This window comes from Octodon degus, unplaced genomic scaffold, assembly GCF_000260255.1.
Source record: "Octodon degus isolate 3935 unplaced genomic scaffold, OctDeg1.0 scaffold00050, whole genome shotgun sequence".
NCBI classification, from domain to species: domain Eukaryota; kingdom Metazoa; phylum Chordata; class Mammalia; order Rodentia; family Octodontidae; genus Octodon; species Octodon degus.
In genome coordinates this window covers 12,592,414-12,613,151 of record NW_004524626.1, presented here as the reverse complement: position 1 = coordinate 12,613,151, position 20,738 = coordinate 12,592,414, and the positions used below count along the sequence as shown (strand labels likewise).

The 20,738-nt window shown below is 43.5% G+C and overlaps 1 protein-coding gene across 1 annotated transcript in view; it reads right to left on the bottom strand.

The window, feature by feature from the left end:
* Positions 1 to 20,300, bottom strand: part of LOC101561263 (zinc finger protein 778-like) — a 65,435-nt gene extending 45,135 nt beyond the window's left edge. Inside the window, 9 exon segments of the mRNA XM_023716929.1 lie at positions 1,581 to 1,805; positions 3,054 to 3,232; positions 8,392 to 8,420; positions 8,422 to 9,443; positions 11,554 to 11,636; positions 12,712 to 12,792; positions 13,497 to 13,623; positions 14,653 to 14,730; positions 20,237 to 20,300. Of these exon segments, the coding sequence (XP_023572697.1) occupies positions 1,581 to 1,805; positions 3,054 to 3,232; positions 8,392 to 8,420; positions 8,422 to 9,443; positions 11,554 to 11,636; positions 12,712 to 12,792; positions 13,497 to 13,623; positions 14,653 to 14,730; positions 20,237 to 20,299 (1,887 nt within the window). The 5' untranslated portion in view covers position 20,300.
* Between the last annotated feature and the right edge of the window lie 438 nt (positions 20,301 to 20,738).

Sequence of the window (20,738 nt, the reverse complement as noted above, 5' to 3'; positions counted from 1 at the left end):
CTTGCTTTATCTTGCGCTTAACCATCCAGCAGAAAAGTATAAGGTATAAAAACTAAAGCCATATTAATATGCTGAGCTGTGAAAGGATCAAATCAACAAATTCTGACATTGCAAGTCCTACAGATAACCCACTACTATTATGGACTACTGGACTATATTTTGCTGAATTCATGCACCTACAATGTTTAAATGGCAATGGAATACCCATCTCTAACAAAACTAAACAAAAAAAGGATACAAAGGAAGAACCATTTTGTATCTGTACATACAAAATAGTTAGGATAGATATACAGCTACTTTCTGTTAATTCAATGAGAAGAAAGATTTGTACTAACAGTATTTGGACAGGATATCCTGTCTGCATCTTGTATTATGAATAACCACTAAGAAGGTAACAATATACAATGTATTAATTATTGAAACTGTCCTATTAATCAGTTTTGGAACTGTCTCACTGCTATTTGTTTCTCAATAGAATTAATAAAAAGAAAAATAAAAATAAATTTTTTAAAAATCAGAACCATATTTTGGGAAAATGTGTGGAACTTCACTTTTTCACACTGGCTGCATGTTAATAATTGTTAATTTTCTTGATTCAAGTAGTACTATTGGAGATGCATTACTAAGTATCACGAGGAAAATGTCCAAATTCCTTTTGTTTTTCTTTGTTTTATTTTGTTTTTCGAGACAGAATCTCACTACACAGTTCATCCTGACCTTGAACTCACTATAAAGCCCAGGCTGGAGTTGAATTCTTGGCAACTGTCTTGCCTCAGGCTCCAGAGTGCTGGGCTTACAGATCTGAGCAAAGTCACTTAGCTTTTTCTTTTCCTACCGCACTCTTGCTGTGTTGTCCACCTGGCCTTGAACGCTTTTCTTTGCTGGGTTTGCCTTGCAAAACACAATACCTTCCCTGCCTCAGCTTCCCCAGTACGGAGTATACAGGCGTGCACCACCACATCAGGCTCTCCAACTTACTGTATGTCAAACAATTTGTCAAAGTGTTTTTCTGGGAGACAGTAAGTGATAAATTCCAGTGTTAAAGTATTACTGCATAAAAATCCCTTCTTTCTAAAAGGCCCAATTGGAATCTAGGTTGTCACAGAACAAAGGAAGAACAGGACTGGGTATGCCTGTTCTGTTTAGTAGGATGATTCCGAGTTCACACACTTTTGTTCCTTGCTTTGCTTTCTGGTCCTGGACTGGAACCAGCGCTCACGCATGCTAGGCAAGGGTTCCCCGGGAAGCTGCACCTCCAACCCCTGGCCACAAACGTTCATACTCACAAACGAAACGTGCACACCTACACAAGTGTTGTATCTTTCTACCTGATTGAAAAACAAATACCGCACGCGCAAACAGAAAACCAATTGCTATAATGAAACGCTTGCTCGCAAACACAGGAGGAAGAGCCAGGCGCGGTGGCCTGCGCCGGTCAGCAGCGCGCCGGTCAGCAGAGCACCGGGCAGGCTGAGGCGGGAAGATCGCTGCAAGTTGAGGCCGGCCTGGACTACAGAGGGAGACCCTGTCTCAAACAGGAGAAACAAGAGCTCTCAAGCCAGCTTTCTCCCAGTACTCACCCGGACGCACCGGACTCGCCGGGTCTGTGAAGCCAGAGAACACAGCGCCGGTGTCCAGGGAACTTGACTGGGGCAGAATTCCTCTCCTCGGGGCAAAAGATCAAACACCACGGAGCCTTTGAAAGACGAGCGGTCCGTTTCCGAGCACAGCCCGAGCAAGCGCGCCCTGAACGAGACGGAAATTGGCTCCCGGCAGCACCCGTAGGACTGATGGCCCAGAGACTTCTGGGATCCCGCCGGGAGGGAGCACGTCAGGTCCGAAGCTTGTGCATTATGTCCTCACACCACTGCCTGCACCATCAATTCCTCGCCCGGCCTCACTAAAACTGGCTTTAAAAACCAAGCTAAGGAAAAACGGACTTGACTGCTGAGAGCTGGAGCCATAAAAGCCTGCGGGAGCGGTGACATCACTTCCGCTTCTCAACCGGGACGGGAAGAACAGAGTCGCGCGGCTCAGACTCGCGCACCTGGGACCGCTGTCAGGCACGGTAATCCCACTTTTCTCCACTTGGGTGCAGATGGGCTCGGGGATGGAGCCGCAGCCAGGGCTGGACGCAGATACCCGGCCCGAGGCCAGGGTTGAGGTTGGAGCCAGGCGTGGGGGTCGTGGTTTGAAGTGGGCTACGCCCACGCGGGATTTCCTGGGTCAGGGAAGCCCTAGGCAGGCTGTCCTAGGAAACGCGAGCAGGAGACCCAGAGACAAACAGGCTTTTGTGAAAGCAACTGGGCGTTTGTTTAACTACTTGCGTGCAGGTAGACAAAGAGTGATAAAGCAGTCTGCCCCGCAAAGAAGTGTGTCTCTGCATCCCTGTAAAAGGGGGAAGATTTAACGAACATCTGTGGTTAAGCTCTTCTGGCATCCTCGTATCTCAATGGGCAAAGTCCTTGAAGTATCCCTTATACATTTTGGGGGTGTGTCTAGGGCCAGCAAAATTCCTTCACCTATTTTACCTCCTTTCCTATGTTTGCAGATGACTGCCTCCAGGTCTGAGCTGAATTCTCTGTAGAGTAGTGCTTCGCCTGGCAAGCATCCTGGGGGCTGGGAGAGTTAGGCCAGGTTGGAGACTTGGTTCAATTGGCTGTAAAAGACAGCTGACTTTTCCCCTGCACCCTCCTGTGACACCGTTCACTTTACCGTAATTAACAGACTTTTTAGTGTACCTTTTCGTTTACCAGATAAAAGCTGCTAGCAGACAGGATGGACCTGATTTATTGACCTGGGGGTTGTAAGGAGATGCTAGAAATCTAGTATCATCGGGCAGATGGAAAAATACATCCCCAGAGAGACAAGTTGGAAAACAAGGTCATCCAGATTGTTTTTTCTCCCTCCCCATGGGTTGTGCCAAGTACCACAGTTCTTGAACATTTCCTCTGATAAAAAGCCATGAAAGCCTTGACATAAGTCATTTTACTCCACCATCTATGTTACGAGCAGAAACTGTAACTACAAAAGAGCCCCGTAGTTTAAAGTACCATCCCAAACTCATCTTTTGCCACCTTCCAGTTCCCATTGAATCCAGACCACCTTGCAATAGCAGATACACTGTCAGGCCCAAACCTGTCCCATTTGTCAAGATCTGGCCCCCTAGTGAGGTTGGTGGAATCTGTGTGCTGACAAGGTGCAATAGATTTCTCACCTGCTTTCTTGGGACCTACAGAGGAAAGGTGACAGCTAGGCCTGCATTTCTTAAGGTGGCATCCCACAAAGCAGGGGGAACCTGAAGTCCACAAGATGCCTCTTGTGAAACTTGCACAACTTAGACACCTCTTTCCAGATCTTACACCTGGGACACCAGTAACAACGCAGAAGTAGGGCAGAAAGCCCCTGAGGGCTTTTGTCTACTTATTGAGACCCATTCTTTGGGAACAAGGGGGCTGAGCTAGCTATTAGTACTTTAATTTCCATGAGGTGAAGGTAGACCTTTTCCCAAGCAATTTCTTGAACCACTTTATTGAAGCAGTCTTAGACCATATAAGAAAAACTTTTTTTGCATTTGCTTGGATGGAAAAAGGACTAAGCATGGGAATGGCTCTGCTTTTAAACATTCACAGTCACTTCATTTAGCTTTTAATTGTTGAACATTGTTCTTGTCAGGCCCCAGTCTTTAATTTATCTGCACTTAAACAGGGAAATGCAAAGCCCAGATAGATGTCTCAGCCTCTGACAGACACTTGGCCTGGGGGAGAGCAATGTCAGTAGGCTCTGGCAAGCTCAGTGGCTGAGGCACACTCCGCTCTAGTGCCTTGTGTAGCAGCTGCACCAGCTGAGCTCTCTGTGGTCCCCTGGAGCACAACACCAGTTGCCCACGCATCTACTTGGCAGGGCTGCTGTTGTGTCTGTTTCCGCTGGCTCAGTACGGGCTTGACACAGTCTCTTGGTGCCTTTGGCCTTTAAACTAAGTCCTTGGCCTAGCTGTGCATAGGTAGCTTTGGCCCATCCAGTTTCATTTGGCATGTCCAGCACCCAACCCAGTAATTTGGACCATGGGGATGTGGGCAGGGCTAAAAGGTCACCCGCTCATGTTCACTGGGCCAGGTTGCTCCCCTGTGCCAACTTTGCAGCTGGCCCCTCTTTTTTGCCCAGGGCCACAGTAAGATGGCCATAACCTGCTGTGACAGGCCTCCAGGACGGCCTGTGGGGGTGTGCAGGTGTCATCTGGCACAGTTTTGTACATCTGCAGTTAATTGCCAAGGGCCTTTGTTTATAGCTCCACACACACCAGAGGTTTTGCACTAGCAAAGACTGCATGATTCTTAAAGGGATAATAGTTTTTCTTTTGTGCAGGAAGAAAGAAAAGGGTTCCTTTCTCCTGTTCTCGCAAACCCATATGCTCTTTAAAATCAGAGGCTTACGTTTATAAGGTTATTTTAAAAAGGAAAAAAGAGATAGCGGAAAAGATGCCAGTGGCTCACCTCAGACCCACACCTAGACAGAGAAGAACTCCCCAAATGGAGCACTGACTGCAGCTGCAGAGACACAGAGATAATGGAGGCAGAGCTTGCAAAAGGAGGTGAATAGGCAATAGCACCTGCAAAAGATGGGTGTCACCATGGCTCCCAAATTCCCAGACCCACACTAAAAATTTCCCACTCCTCCCTGCCATACCCCTTTCCTACCCAAACACTCATAAAATCTTTACCCAACCCCTCACTCAGTGTCAGTGGTCTTGCCTCCCTTGGCCTGCATGCATGCATGCTCAACTTTGCCTTACTTGGCAGTTCCAGTCACACCTCAGTATCCTCTAATATCCAATATGCAGGAAGCAATACCCTCTTCCAGGAGAGTCCTACTGGCTGAGGTTCCCACCAGCATTGAGCCCTTAGACCTTCCCTTGCCGAGACTCCGCTGCTCCTCCACTTCTCTCCTTCAGCTTGGGTAAGTCACCCTCTTTCTTTCCTGTTCATCCTTATTTTCTTCCCACCCACCCCCCTTCCCTATCTTCTGTCTTTCGGGATAACCTGATAGCAACTTCCAAGAGGTGCTATTTAAATCCAGTACTGGTCATACTCATCTTGGGACTCTAAGTCCCTGGTAACCACCCAGTTTTGGAGATGTCCAGCTTGGTCATCTGCCCACTCTATCTAGTGTCACGAGAAAAATTAGAGACATCCTTTACTTTTCTTCATTTACCCCATCTAGTTGGTCTCTAGTTTCCCTCAGGGGCATCTTCCTTCCTCCACCCACCTCCTAAATAATCTCAAACCACTCCATCTCTACCCCTACCTGAAACAGAACAAATCATTTTCTTCTGTCATTTGGGTACTGTCCTCCAAAAACTGGACAGTAAATCCAAATGGCCACCTCATGTCACATTTATCCCCTCCATTCTCTGAGATTTTTTTTTTCCCCAGTATTGGGGATTGAACTCAGGACCTTGTGCTTGCCAGGCAGGGGCTTAAACTGCTGAGCTATATCCCCAGCCATTCTCTGAGATTGCTCCTTGCCAACTCCCCTGTGCTCCTTCTGTGATCCTGCCAAACTTCTCCTGTCCACGCTCCCTCAGTTCCTTCACCACCACCCCCACTGAGTGCTTTCTCTACTGACCCACCCACCCTGACTGTCCCTCACTTCCCCACCAACCTCGCCCTCCTCCCATTGCAGCCCAGCCCCAACAGCCATCCCTCCCTGCCTCCCACTTCAGTCTCCTCTGCTCTTGTTCTCCCCACTCATGGGTCTGAACTCCTGCATCCCCTTTGCCTGCCTGCCCCAATTTGGATACCCAGAGCATCATTCTAGTCCATGTGCCCTTTTCTTTCACTGACCTTTCCCAGGCTCCTTTCCCTCTCATCCTACCACTTACATCCAGGAATTCTCATACCTTGCTCAATCCTATAAATTCACATGAGATGACATTAATATCATGCTTACCTGCACCCTCTCTGAAGATTAAAAACAAACTAAATCCTAGTTCAGGCATCTACTAGTGAGTGATGGGTTCAACCCAGTTTAAGAGAAGGGACTTTACACCACAACAAGACTTTTAACATGGCAATTCCCTAGCCAGACAGAACTAAAATTATATGAAACCCTGCCTGGGTGCTTAAAAAAGGCAGCTCATAAATCAGTCAATCATGATAAATTTTGAGATTATATCACAATTGGCCTTCACACTCCAAAAATACACAGCTGTAAATCCTGTGTTCCAGAGTTCAGAAAGATAATTAATCTTAAAAATATATTTTATTACACAGTCTCTAATAGTGATTTAAAAACTCAATAAAAATTTTAAAAAGCCAAGAAAATTAAAATGGGCCCTCAATCTTCCCAGTAGAATCAAGCATTTAAGGTTATTAACTAGGAAGTTGCCCACCAACAACACCTTTCTTAGAATTACTTGCCTCCACTGTGAGAAACCCATCAGAAAAACCAAAGGGTGGTCAGGGGCTAATACTTCCTTAGAAACAAAAAAAAGGTCTATATCATCAGAACTCTGTGTTCAGTGCTGTAAGACTAGCCACTGGGAAAAAGAGAGCCCCTAGCCAGGACCCCCTCACAAGCCATGCCCCATGTGTGGGGATCCTCACTGGAAGTCAGACTGTCCTGGGAAAAGTTGTACTGCCTCAGAGGTCCCTTCACACGGCCTCCTGCAGAGCAACAGTACTGATCCTCATCTTCTGGGCTGGGCCTTGGATGACTGACCCACACCCTGCACCAGTGGTCTCAGAAGCTCCCTGGACCATCTCAGCTACTGAACTCATTAAGCCTCACTCACTGTGGAAGAGCATCTCAGGCCTAATCAACGTGGGGGTGACCTATTTCACCCTCTTCTCATTCTTGGGACAACTTACTTCAGCACCAGTTACTGTTGTAGGAATGGACAGAACAGTCTCCAGGCTGTTCAAGATTCCTCTGTTTGCATGGCAGTGAGGACACCAGGTTTTTCCATATTTGTTCTCAGTCATCCACACTGGATTCACACACAAGTATCATGGTTCATGGAATATCTAAAGCTATTCCCACATTCCTTACCCTATTAATTCCCTAGGGTTGTCATAATAAAATGGCATAGACTGAATGACTTTAAGCAATTTTATTGGCTTTACCTTGTAGAGTGTGAAAGTTCCGTATCAGCTTGTGGGTAGGGCTGGTTTCAGTTTTAGACTTCTGTCCTTGATTTGCAAGCATTTTCTCATCTTTTCATGGGTTTTCTCTGGGTGTGCCCTTCCTAGAATTTTCTTTTTCCCCCAGCAGTAAGGACGTAATATGGGGCTTTTTACCAAAATACATCCTTAAACCTTTTTTTATTATTATTTTGAGGCACAGTATTACTAAATTGCTGAGGCAAGGCTCAAACCTGTGAGCCTCCTGGGTCAGCCTCCCAAGATGCTGAGATTATAGGCATGTGCCACTAGACTTGAATTCACTTTTCTCACAGGGCCACTGAAGATGCTATATTAAGGACTAATTCAGCATCATTTTTTTAAGCCTCATTTTAGTGGCATTTTTGAAGTCAAAGTACTCTTACATTGTGAAGAAGCAGCGGTGTGGATGACAAAATATGAACTGAAGGGGAAGAGTACAATATTTAAATCTGAAAATTTCTTTTCAGATTGAGTTCATATATACATATTAAAGATTGCAAAATCTGGGCCAGGGAGATAGCTCAGTAGAATAAGCACTTGCCTGGCAAGCGCAGGGTCCTAAGTTCAGTCCCCAGTACCACAAAAAAATAAAGATTATGAAATCTCCAAGATTCTGTGCATTTACACAGCTTCCCTTCAAGATTCCTGATGTGTTTGGAATATAGTAAAATCTTTCTCACCTTTCTTACTGGCATAGAATTGTCTCCTCTATGAACTCTGTTTAAGACCTGAGATAGGAGTAAAGATGTTTCTAAATGCTTTCCATTTGTACATGTCTCCCCAGAGTTCATTTGTGTCTTTAAAATAAAATATGTTTAAGCTTTCCCACATCCTATACATTGATTGTTTCTCTTCACTGTCTTCATTCCTGATTATGTAAGGAATATAGAGAACTGAAGGCTTTCCCACACTCCTTAAATTCATGGAGCTTCCCCTGATACCACATGCCATGCAGGCCCTGCCCCCAGGCAAGCTGAGCCAATCAAGGACCAGGCATGCTGGGGCATCACTGTAATCCCAGCACTAGGGAGGCTAAAAATAGGAGGATCACTATGAGTCCAAGCTGCGAAGTAAGACCCTGTACCAAATACATTAAAAAAAAAAAATTCATAGGGCTTCTCTCCAGTTCTTTTACATAACTGAAATAAATTGGAATAATGAAGGTTTTCCCACAGTTCCATTCATAGGGTTTTTCTCCCATTACAGAGTCATGTGTGATAGGTAACACATACAGGAAACCTAAAGGCTTTCCCACATTACAGATGTGTATGGTTTTTTGGCACTATGTGTCCGAATGTGATAATTCAGACTAGAGGAATGTGTAAATGCTTTCCCACATTGCTTGCACTCAAAGGGCTTTTCTCCAGTGTGAATCCTCAGATGTTTGCTAAGATTTGAGGAAATAGCAAATGCTTTCCCACACTTAACACATTCAAAAGGCTTCTCTCCGGTGTGAGTTCTCATGTGTTCATTAAGGCGGGAGGACCTAACAAAGGCTTTCCCACATTCTTTACACTCATATGGCCTTTCTCCAGTATGGATGCGGATGTGCTTAGTGAGGTTTGAGTTCTGAATGAAGGCTCTCCCACAATGCTTACATTTGAAGGGTTTTATCCCAGTGTGAATTCGAACGTGATCACGAAGGCACAGGGAGGTCCTAAAGGATTTTCCACACACCTTACAATCAAAGGGCTTCTCCACAGTATGACTTTTCACATGTTCACTGAATTGAGAAGATGTTGTAAAGACCATCCTGCACTCCTTACATTTGTAGGGGCTCTCTCCATTATGGGCTCCCATGTGGATATTAACGTAGGCAGAATAACTGAAGTCCTTTCCACAGTCCTTATCCTTGTAGGATTTTTCTCCATCCTGAGTTTGCATCAGTACAGCAAGGCTGTTCGAGTGAAGAAAATCTATCCTTCTTTCATTGAGTTCATGGAGTTTGTTTCCACTCTGTATTCTGCTGTCATTCTGAATGTCTGACTGATCAACAAATGCTTGCCCACTGGCTACAAAGAGTTGTTTCTGAGGGCACCTTCTTGGGTAAAGGACAGCTGGAGGTTGGCTGAAGGTTGGCTCACAGTGATTTGACATAGAAAGTTTCTCTCCAGTAGAGATTTCTTTGTCCAGAGGAAGGATGTCTATTCCATACTGATCATACTCAGAAGTGCTCCCTTTATTCTCTGGTGCCATATATGACTTGAGGGCTAAGTGTCCACTGATAAAGTCTCTACAATGCTTCAGATCACACAATTCTGCTCCATTGTGGCTTCCTGCCTGTTAATAAAAAAGATGACTGATTCAAAGATTTTATGAGTTCAATAAAAGACTTTGCATCCAAAGGCAGAAACATTACAATGATTATCTCACTGTGACCATATGTATCAGATATATACAGCTCCTATTCAGTTGATTTATAGTTTCAGTCTTGCACTGTTGCCCGGGCTGGCCTCAAATTCCTGGACTCCGGCAATCCTCCTTTGTCAGCTTCCCAAGTAACTACAGGCATTGTTGTAGCTTCTATAGAGAAGTCCCCCAAAAAGCCTCATGTGGTCATACGTGGCACTTTATTTTATCGTGGCTAAATCTAGGGTGTATACTACTGGTATTAAGAGTGTGACAGTGGGATTAAGGGTGATTACTGCATTAACCCACTGATTAGTTTACCATAATACTAAATGCAGATAATGGGAAGACAACCATGGGTGTGGGTAGCACTACCCCAAAGGAAGGTAGGCTAGACAGAATAAAAAGGAGAGACAGGCTGCAAATGTTGCTTTTCTATGCTCTTTGCTACCTTCTGCCTGCCACTGTTTCTCCTTTGTGATTCCCTCTACCTTATCACCTTGCCTTGGAGCCAGTTGACTATGAACTAAAACCTCTGCAGACTATAAGCTAAATAAATCTTTCCTCCCTTGTTGTTTTGTTTTGTTTTGTTTTTGTCTTTTTGAGACAGGGTCTCACTACACAGTTCAGGCTGGCATGGAGCTCACTTTGTAGCACAGGTTGGTCTTGAACTTACAATGATCCTCCTGCCTCAGCTTCCCGAGTGCTGGGATTACAGGCATGCACCACCACACCCAGCTTCCTCCCTTAACTCGTGGGTCAAATATTTTGTGCTAGCAGCAAAGTAAATAAATCACTACATCTGGTTTGTTGATTTCTTAAAGATACAATGATTGAAGGTGTTATGGTTTGCATCTAGTTGTCCCCCCAAAGCCTCATGTAGCCATGGGGTAGGGACTTCTAGAGTCTGAGATTAATTCATGATCAAGGCTGGGATTATAGGCCTGAGTACTGCTGGGATTATGGGTATGAGTGCTACACCTAGCCTGAGGGGGATAGCCTGAATGTAACATAAGACAGACAGACAGACAGACAGACAGACAGACTTCCTCTCTATTACCATTGTTGTTGCTACTTCCCCATTTGCTCTCTTGCTCTTTGCCACTGCCATGAAAAGATGCTCTCTGCCCTGTGCCACTCTACCTTGGAGCCAGTCGAGTATGGACTAAAACCTCCAGTAACTATGAGCTAAATAAACCTTTCCTTCCTTCATTTTGGGTGTTAGGTATTTGTCCCAGCAACAAGAAAAGAGTAACTAGATAGAAGGCTTTTCTAGGAGCTGTGTCACCTACTTTGATTTTTTTTATAGAGTTTTAAAAAAAATCTTTTTAAAACTACACAGTTACATATCTGAGAATATGTATTTGTGGGCACTCAGATGCAACAAACTTAAAACTTTGGGGCTCTTTCAAATTCATCATCCCAGACCTGCCATGCCAGCCCTGCCGCCAGGGTGCACTGAGATAGCACTTGAGACTTGGCATGTAATCCCAGCTCTTGGGAGGCTATAAACATATGAATCACTACAAGTCCAATCTAGTAGTCAGACTCTAAACACCCTGTAGACCCTTCCCTAAAATTTAAAAAAAACCATCATATTCCAGGTTTCCCTCCAAAGATACTACTTTCTCTTTTAGGTCAAGTTACTTCTCTAAAATGTCTCTCACTTTTCTGATTTTCTTTAACAGAATTATTCATCTTATCCAATCATGGAAAATATCTTTGTGACTAGACAAGTGGCACACATTTTTAATCACAGCATTCTGGAAGCTGAGGCAGGAGGATCACCATGAGTTCCAAGCCAGCCTTGGCTACACAGTGAGCTCAAGACCAGCCTGAATTACAGAGTGAGACTCTTACCTCAAGAAAGAAGGAAGGAAAGGAAGGAAAGGAAGGAAAGGAAGGAAGGAAGGAAGGGAGGGAGGGAGGGAGGGAGGGGAAGGAAGGAAGGAAAGAAGGAAGGAAGGAAAGAGAGAGAAAGAAAGAGGGAAAGGAATGGGGAGGGGAGGGAAGACAGAAAAAATATCCTTGTGAGCCTTACCATGAATATATCCCTGGAGGCTGGTCCCATCAGGAAATCCTGCTCAAATGCTGATCCTTTGGTTTTAAGTTCCACTTTCCATTCTGCACTCAAAGAGAAAAAGAAATGTAAAGGGTTTAGAGACAGACATGGCAGTAGAAGAAAGTGAAAATGATAGGGTGCATTTCTCTTTTCAGAGTAAATACAGTTTTGAAAAAAAACCACAGGAACATGGGGTGGCAAATGCCTCTACTACCAGCACTTACAAGGCTGAGGCAAGAGTGTCACCATAGTTCAAGGGCAGCCTGAACTTCAAGCAAGACCCTGTTTCAGAAAGCAAAAGAAGAGTGCGAAGAAGAAAAAGAGGAGGATGTTCTAATAGTGTTTGTAAATAGGCTATCATGTCCGCATCTTGTACAGCAATTAACCACTAGGAAGAATGTATGCAATGTGTTAATTATTGAAACTGTCCTACCAATTTGGTTTGAAAAATAAATAAATAATAAAAATTAAAACTAAAATTAAAAAAAAAGAAAAAGGAGGAAGAGGAGGAGGAGAAGCAGCAGTAGCAGAAACAGCAACAGCAAAGATAAGGACAAGGGATCGAAAGTTTACATGATTTTTAGGCAAGCACAGGGATCGCCACCACTGCCAGCTCTGCCCCCAGGGCACACTGAGCCGGCCACAGAGTCAGGGTGTGGTGGCACATGCCTGTAATTCCAACCCTTTGGGAGGCTGAAAACAGGAGATCACTATGAGTCAGAGCTGCATAGTGAGACCCTGTACCAAATACATTAAAAAAAAAAAAAAAAGTTGGGGCCGGGGAGATGGTTCAGTAGGATAAGTGCTTGACTGGCAAACGCAAGGATCTGAGTTCAATCCCCGGTTCCGCCAAAAAAAAAAAAAAAAGTTTGCATGATTTATAAAAACTAAATTCTATGAAAATTAAAACTGGTGGTACAGACAAAGGACATTACCAGAGAAGGAAATAGAAATACAAGAGAGAGACATCTATCAACACAATGAGGCTACAGAAGGAACATTACAACCTATACTGTGAAATCACAGGAAGAACTGAGAAGATAAAGCCTAAGAATGATCTGGAGCTTCTGAGATTAAAAGTTTCTGTACTATAAACAGTGAACTGGCTGCACACAGTCATTCTCCAGGAGCACTCACCTTTGAGAGTGCTTCCCTCCCCTGTCCTTAACTCTTCCTGTTCCAACCAAGAGATGAGGCTGGGTTTAAGGAGCTCACATCCTGTAGGTGGAAAAAGAGACAGGCACAGAGTGGAAGAGATGCGGGGCCTTCCCCAGTTTCAGGAAATAATAGTTCAGATAAAAGCAATGAAATAATTTTAGAAAACATGTAAATAGCCCCTCTATTTGGCCCCAAAATATTGCTGTCTCTGACCACTGAAACACAAATCCAAGCTTATGTTCATTAAAAAAAAAAACAGTATGACTTCTGTCTGAATAGAAAATAAAGTACATGAAACACAAATCTTCATTTTCACAAGAGAAATGTCTATGCCTGTGAATTTGTGTGTGTGTGTGTGTGTGTGTGTGTGTGTGCACATGTGTACATGTGCAGGGTGCTAGGAAAGGCATCCAAGGTCTTGTCCAGCTAGGAAAGTACTCTGCCTCTGAGCTATACCTGCAGCCTGTACAACTGTGATCCTAAAGCATTAAGAGCATCAAGTCCACCTGGACAGCCTGTATAACACAGACAGCCGGGCCCAATCACTAGGCCTGATGGATGACAGTGATGCGATGTTCCTGATTTCAGACCACATTCTGAGAACTCAAGTGTAGAGGAAAGCCTACAACGGCAGGGGCTCCATCTCTGTCATGTCTCACTACATCCACAGTTGGTATCACTGATCCTGCAACACATACTGAGTACTTACAGCACTTGGCACAACCTGTTCCTTAAGAGGCTACAAGGCCTGATGGCGGTCTTATCCACAGCAGCCAGGTTCTGGAAGTTCTCCAGCATCACATCACTGTACAGCTTTCTCTGAGGTGGGTCCAGTGAAGTCCACTCGTCCAGGGTGAAGTCCACAGCCACATCCTCAAAGCTCACTGCCTCCTGTATCAGCACACACAGGCTGCTTGAGCCAAGTAACATACTCACCCATGTGCACAGGAGAATGAGGAAGGGACACCAGTGGCTGCATTGGGTACTGCCTACCCAGGGCTCTGTGGTCCCAGGGGCTCTTCCCTCTGTCCACACTCATTCACTGTGGCTCTCTTCTGATTACATGGCTTTAATGGCCCTCATATATGATCTGACAGTGTAACGAGGCCAGATGCTCAACTTATTTTCCCCTATTACAGCACATACTTGAACATACTGCAGATGCCTGATAAATGTGAGGAATGAATGTATTCCTCTGCCAAAAAACTCTTCCACACTCTTCCTCCACTGCCAGAATGCTTAGTTACATCAGATGCGTGCAGTCAGCACCACAGAAGAAGAGTGGTTAATAAATATGAAATACTGCAAAGGCATTCACTGTAATTGCTCACCAGTTTAATTGGTTACCTTCCCTGGGGAAACTCAATTACGGACTTAGTCCTTGAGAGAAGCTTTTAGAAGTTCTGGGATGATGGGTGGAGTGCTGCACACTTATAGTCCTAGCTACTTAGGTGGCAAAGGTAAGAGAAAAGATTGAATGCAGGAGTTTACGACCAACCTGGGCAAAACAGCAAGATCCTGCTTCTTTAAAATATAGGCAGATAGGCAGATGTGGGATGATGGACAACAAGACTGACAGACTAACAAGACAGAGATGTCCTGGGTGTAGTGGCACATGTCTATCATCACAGCACTTGGAGGCTGAGGCAGGAACATCACAGTAAGTTGAAGGCTATCATAGGCTGTACAGTGACTTCAATGTCCGTATGAACTACATACCAAAACTTTCTCTCAAAGTAATAATACATAAATGATAGTAAGCCTCTATTACTTAATAAACCAATAAGATTAGATAGATAGATAGATAGATAGATAGACAGACAGATGATGGATACATGCTGTGGAATTGATCCTGTATAGAAAAAAGTATGCCCCCTAATGGATGCACGTTTATGATTTTGTAGATCTACGTGAGCATACCTGATACCAATTTGACAGACAATCAGTCATCTTCTTTTCGGACTTTGTTTTTTCCTCATCAAGGTAGACTGGGTCCATCTGAAAATGTTTCATGGAAAAGAAAGAAGACACTAGAAGCCAGATGTGACCATATGTCCCCCATTCGCATGTCTTAAAGTTATTCTATCCTGCTTCAAAATGCCCATATATATTAGGCTGAAGACACTGTCTAGCAATATGGTGCTTGCCCAGCAGCCAGGAGGCCCTGGTTTCATCCTCCAGCTCCACAAAATGACAAAAACAAGAAACTAAATTCACACACTATCAGGAGCATCTGAGCTAGTCACTGTTCACATGTATGAAATGGGAAGCGCCATGTGCTCAAGGAATGCCCTGAGGGCATACGGCACAGCAGGTGAACAGGTCCTGAAAACATGGGGCACAAGAAGCAAGCTAGTTAAGTAAAAGGGCATCACATGGCGAATGTATAACTAAATGCATTGCATTTAGATGCCAATAGAATATTCACCTCTGACAGACAGTAAATAAATGAATAAATAAATAAATAAAAATAAAAATGAATGCACTGCAATGGTTGAGCAGTTCCTTTCTTCCCATCTGGAGAGAGGGCTCCATCTGACCTTAGCTTTCTGTCTCTTATTTTATTTTTCCATCCTCTTGCCATCTTTCCTTCCCCCTAGGAACTTTGTGAGCTATGCTGGACTCAGTATATTAGCACCTGAATTTGTGTTGGCATAAGAAGAAATAGGATGGGGACACCTCCTACTGTGTGCACAAAAGAGGGAGAAGTGCACTGATAGCATCAACATGAATCACAGAGGTGTGCTGATACTGGTACCATCAGATACAAAATGGGGCAAAGAGAAAACCAGGCTTATTAGGTCAAAGAGGAAAACAGGTTTGGGAAAAACAAAAGGGAGAGAGGTGTACTGATTTTATCAGGGATTAAACCTGGAGCAAACTGATTTTCTAGAACCACAAATGTATATGTAACTGCTGTATTCTTGATTTCTATATTTGCTTTGCTTTTGTGGATTTGCATTAGGGAGTGTTTTAATGGTTATAAGTTTGAAAGCACTACTTAAGACTAAGTCTAAGCATAAGAAAGGTGGCAGAACAGGAGCCTCCCTAGCCAAGTTTAAACCCTCTGACTTTGTTCATTAGATAGGGAAGGAGTGATGGGGGCAAAAAGAATCCTTCCTTATTGGATGAGTGTTTTGTGGCAAATTCTATTTTATAACATCCAATGGATTTTTTTTTTCTTTTACTTTTTTTTGTATTTTAGGGAAGGGTATACAGGGTGTTCAGGGTCTCACTACTACATCAGACTCATAGTGATCCACCTGTTTACAGCCTCCCAAGAGCTAGGCTTACAGGAGCATGCCACCACACCCAGTCTCAATTGCCATCTCAGTGTGCCCCGGGGGCGGGGCCAGCATGGCAGACCTGGGGATCAAATCCCTGGCCCCTGTACCTGCTTGCAGGCACTTTAATCTGCTGAGCTATTTGGCTGGCCCTTTTTCTTTTTTTCTTTTTCTGTTTTGGAGACAGAGTCTTATTAAGTAGCTCAGGCTGGCCTTGAGCTCACTTTGCAGCCCAGGCTGGTCTTGAACTTGCAACAATCCTCCTGCCTCAGCGTCCCGAGTGCGGGGATTACAGGGATGCACCAGCAAACCCTGCTCAACATCCAATAAATTTAGCTAAGCCACAAGCATAGATTTCTGCCTTTTCAGATCAGAGTTTTGTTGCACAGGAGGGTGAATTTTTTTTTCCTCAGAGAATGGAGCATTCTCTTTCTCCATTGCAACTGGTATTAAAGGAAGCCGAGCAGGTGGGGGTGTTCTTGGAGGGTTTTTAATATACCCTATTATTGAACTCTGAGCCCCCACTAACCCAGGACATATTATACATTTTCCTTTTAAGACCCTGAGGGAATTTAAACAAGCTGCTACTATGTATGCTTCCATAGCCCCTTTTACCTTAGCTTTAATAGCACACCCAGTACAAAGGATTATGGCTCAAACAATTGGAAAGGAATTGCTAAAACACGTTTGAGTCTGAGGGATTATTTTTGGGGAATGATAGTTTTTTTTTTTAATTCTTTACAGATCAGGCCACGCACAATGTAACTCATAACAGAGCCGTTACCAAGACATGCTAACCAGAGGGTGGCTTTGCTGCTACAACTAGAACTAACTTTTGAATTGCCAGTAGATGAGCAGAGTAAGACACACAAGACACCACAAGGGCTTGGAGGGAGCTTCCTTCAAAGGGCAACACATCCCAGATTTGACTTCCATTCATCAGGGTCCTGATGGACCTTTTCAAGACTTTGCAGCATGCTTGTTACAGTTTAGTGGGAAAAGTATAAGCAATACAGCAGCTAGCAAGTTACTAGTTCAACAACTGGCCTTGGAAAATACAAATAAATGGTGTAAGAGGGCTTTGGGGGCCCACAGAAAATGGGCTACACTGACTGAGACAATTAGGATCTGTGCAGACACTGGCCTCATACGCAGGGGGCTGCCCTGGCAGCAGCTGTCACTCAAGTTGTTAATCTACAGCCTGAAGAAAGGATAGTGAAAAGAGTTTCTTGTTTCACCTGCAGAGGCAGGGAATATCTACCCGAAGTTACTCAGTTGTATCTGTGAAGGTAGCACACCCATTATCTCTCCTTATAACAAAACCTCGTACATGTACAAGGTGTACACAGCAATACAGCAGCTAGCAAGTTACTAGTTCAACAACTGGCTGTCATTGGCAAATGAGTGTAAATCAACAAGGACGTCGTTGGCAAATGAGTGTAAATCTAAAACTCATGTGGAAGGCCAACTCATTTTGGGAAACATCTGGTGGGACTTGCCTCAGCTTTGCCAATGTGTGGGGGCACATTCCCTAATGCCTGGCTAGTCTATTTATAATCATAAATTTTGGGCTGGGGAGATGGCTTAGTGGAATAAGCGCTTCCCTGGCAAGCGCAAGGGCCTGAGTTCAATCCCTGGTTCTGCAAAATAAATAAATATATAATCATAAATTTCTAAAACTGTAAAAGTAACTATAATTCAATTTGATCAGAAATATATTTGAGTGCCCTCTGATTTTGTAAGGTGTTTGTTTATCTAATCTGTTAAGTGAGTACTTGTTTGTCTATTTATGTCTGTGAACAGCTATTTTTTTTATTTGAGCTCCACAACTTTTTCTCATTCCCTTTTTGGGTCATTTGTTCACAGTACAATTTGGGTTACAGATTTAAAAAGCATGCTTCCACTTGGGTTGCCAGGTGGTCAAAATGATGCTAAAATTGGTTGTGTTAATGTACATTGTTGTTTATGTATTATCACTTGAGAGTTCACAAATAATGTGTTAAACATTATAACCACATTTTCATAAGTCATGAAAAAAGCTATTAAGATAATTAAACAAAAATCCACTCCATTGTGGAAAGACTATGACAGGAATTAAACTGATAAGTAAAAAATCAGCTTTCTGGACAATTATCCAGGACTTGTGAATAAATAAGAAGCCCCAGTGATTTTCATAGCCTTACAGGAGACATCCCAATAAACATTATTACAAAATATTGTTGTAGTATGTTTACATTATTCCTACTTCAAAAGATTGTTTTCTACGGGCCAGCCAAATAGCTCAGCAGATTAGGCCTGGGGTTCCATCCCCAGGCCTGTCATGCTGGCCCTACCCCCGGGGCACACTGAGATGGCAATTGAGACTGGGTGTGGTGGCACGTGCCTGTAATCAAGCTCTTGGGAGGCTGTAAACAGGCGGATCACTACCAATCTGATCTAGTAGTGAGACCTTAAATACCCTATAGACCCTTCCCTAAAATACAAAAAAAAAAAAAAGATTGTTTTCTAGACGAGAAGGTATTTATTCAAAGATGTTCTTGTATAAAGGTTTTTAAATGGCTATGATAGCTGATTGCTATTGTTTTGGTAGTTTATTACATATATTCATGCCTGTAGATGTTCAGGTCTTCCCAAGTGTGGAATGATGATTGTTTATAGTAATATTTTTCTTTCAGATTCAGACATCTGCCTTTAATAAAATTTATGTAACAAACATCCAATTAAAAGACAGCAAGCTAGGTAAAAGCTTCTTATGAGTTGGATGGAAATGACTGATTAAAAAGGTTATAGTAGGTCAAAATGCAAATTTGATGTGTTAAAAATATCATCGTGATTATCATGCTATAATATTATGTAAGGCTTTTGGTTTCTAATTTTCTGTGTAAAATAAGTAATTGTTAACATTCTACAGGGATTTAAATACTGGAACATCCATAGTTGTTAGAAAATAACAGTTCTATCTTATGTTCTAAGGTGTTTGATAGGCAAGTATGATAGTAATATGAAGCTTACTTTGTCCATTACAATGTAGTGTCAATCTTCTCTTCTGGATGTTCAACAACTGAGGTTTGGAGACCAAAACTAGAGACACAGGCTAAGAAGATAGCCAATGAAGTCAGTGAGGACCCAGGACATAAGAGAACCTCTGCTGTGACATTCTATAACTCAGTGAGTCCCTGGTCTTCTGACGAGAGAGATTGTGGCACCACTGAAGAAAATGATCAATGATGTATAGTGTGCCTAAGGAGAATCATAAGGAGAAAAATATTTCCCAAGCTTTCACAGAAAGCAACTTGGTCAAGTAATAGCCATGACTCATTCAGACAGCTGACACAGAAAAACTAGGAGCTGCTGTCCATCGTTCCTAAGTAATTCCTGAGGAGACTTAACTAGCCTTGACAGATACAAAAAATTAATTTTAATTAATAAAGTCTCACTTTAACTTAGTCTTAAACATCCAGCAGAAAAGTATAACAAAAAAAAAAAAAAATTATCTGCAGTCCTCCAAACATAGCTCCTCCAAATTCAACTAAATACCCATTGATGGCACCTACAAAAACAAAATGGGGGTATTTTGGGAGCAACTGAGTCAGCAGTTGTTCACCTGTGTGGAGCTGAAAGCATAGAATGCCCAAGGAATGCCCAGAGGGCATGGAGCACCCCAGGCAAAAGGATGTTCCAGCCCTGAGGACATGGGGCATTAGAGGTAAGCTAGTTAAGAAAAGGGTGTCACATAACAGATGTATAAATACATTTCAGTGGTGAGTAGTTCCTTTCCTCCTATCTGGAGAGCAGGCTCCATCTGACTTCAGGTTTCTGTCTCTTGTCTCTACTTCTCCATCCTCTTGCCATCCTTCCTCCTTGGCAACTTTGAGAGCTGTGCTAGACTCAGTATCATACATCCCTGCACACCTGAAATGCTACAGCAGCTCCCTCACACAGAGCCAGAAAATAACACTGCATACCATACTGACCACCAGGGAAAATGTCAGGGTCTCATGATTCACATGGAAATGTAAGCCCTGAATAAATATGCCTATAGGTCCATGGAGATAAAAACTCATGAAACCAAGTTAGGTGCCACCCACCCACTCGAGGGCTCACTTCTGCACATCCTGACTGAATCAGCAGCCTGGCAGCTGCACACAGGGCCACCAGCTTCATCCTGTGCCTTGGGGAGCAGCTAAAACAGAGCCTCTGGAAGCTCACGAGGGACTCACCATGGGAGGAGACAGCGGCTCCCACTCTCCCTGTGAGGCTGATGGAGCTGTGCACTTGAACATGCCTTTCGCTGACTCAAGGTCACTTCAGCACAGCTTCTGCAGCTCTGTGGAAGTGGCAGTCCCCATTCCTCTTCATTCAAGGTTGAGTCCTATTCACATCAGCATTGATCAATGTGATCAATTCTTAATAACCCATCATCAATATACAGATGATGTGTGTGACAACCCATCTGTATGTGACTAAAACTGTCTGACAATCAAATTAGAAATATCAATCTATTTACTGAGACTTAGAGTTGTCCAAAGTTGCACTAGGAGCTTTATGGATATAATCTCACCTAAGTCGTTTTCAAGGCTTGAACTACAGGTTATACAAGTGTGACTGGTTCATCAGGCAAGCTGTACCACCCGTTGGGACTGTCCTATATTGTTTGATGAGACAGTCATACATGTACCACCAGTGATTCCGAGTTTCCTGGCCACAAGATATATGAATTAC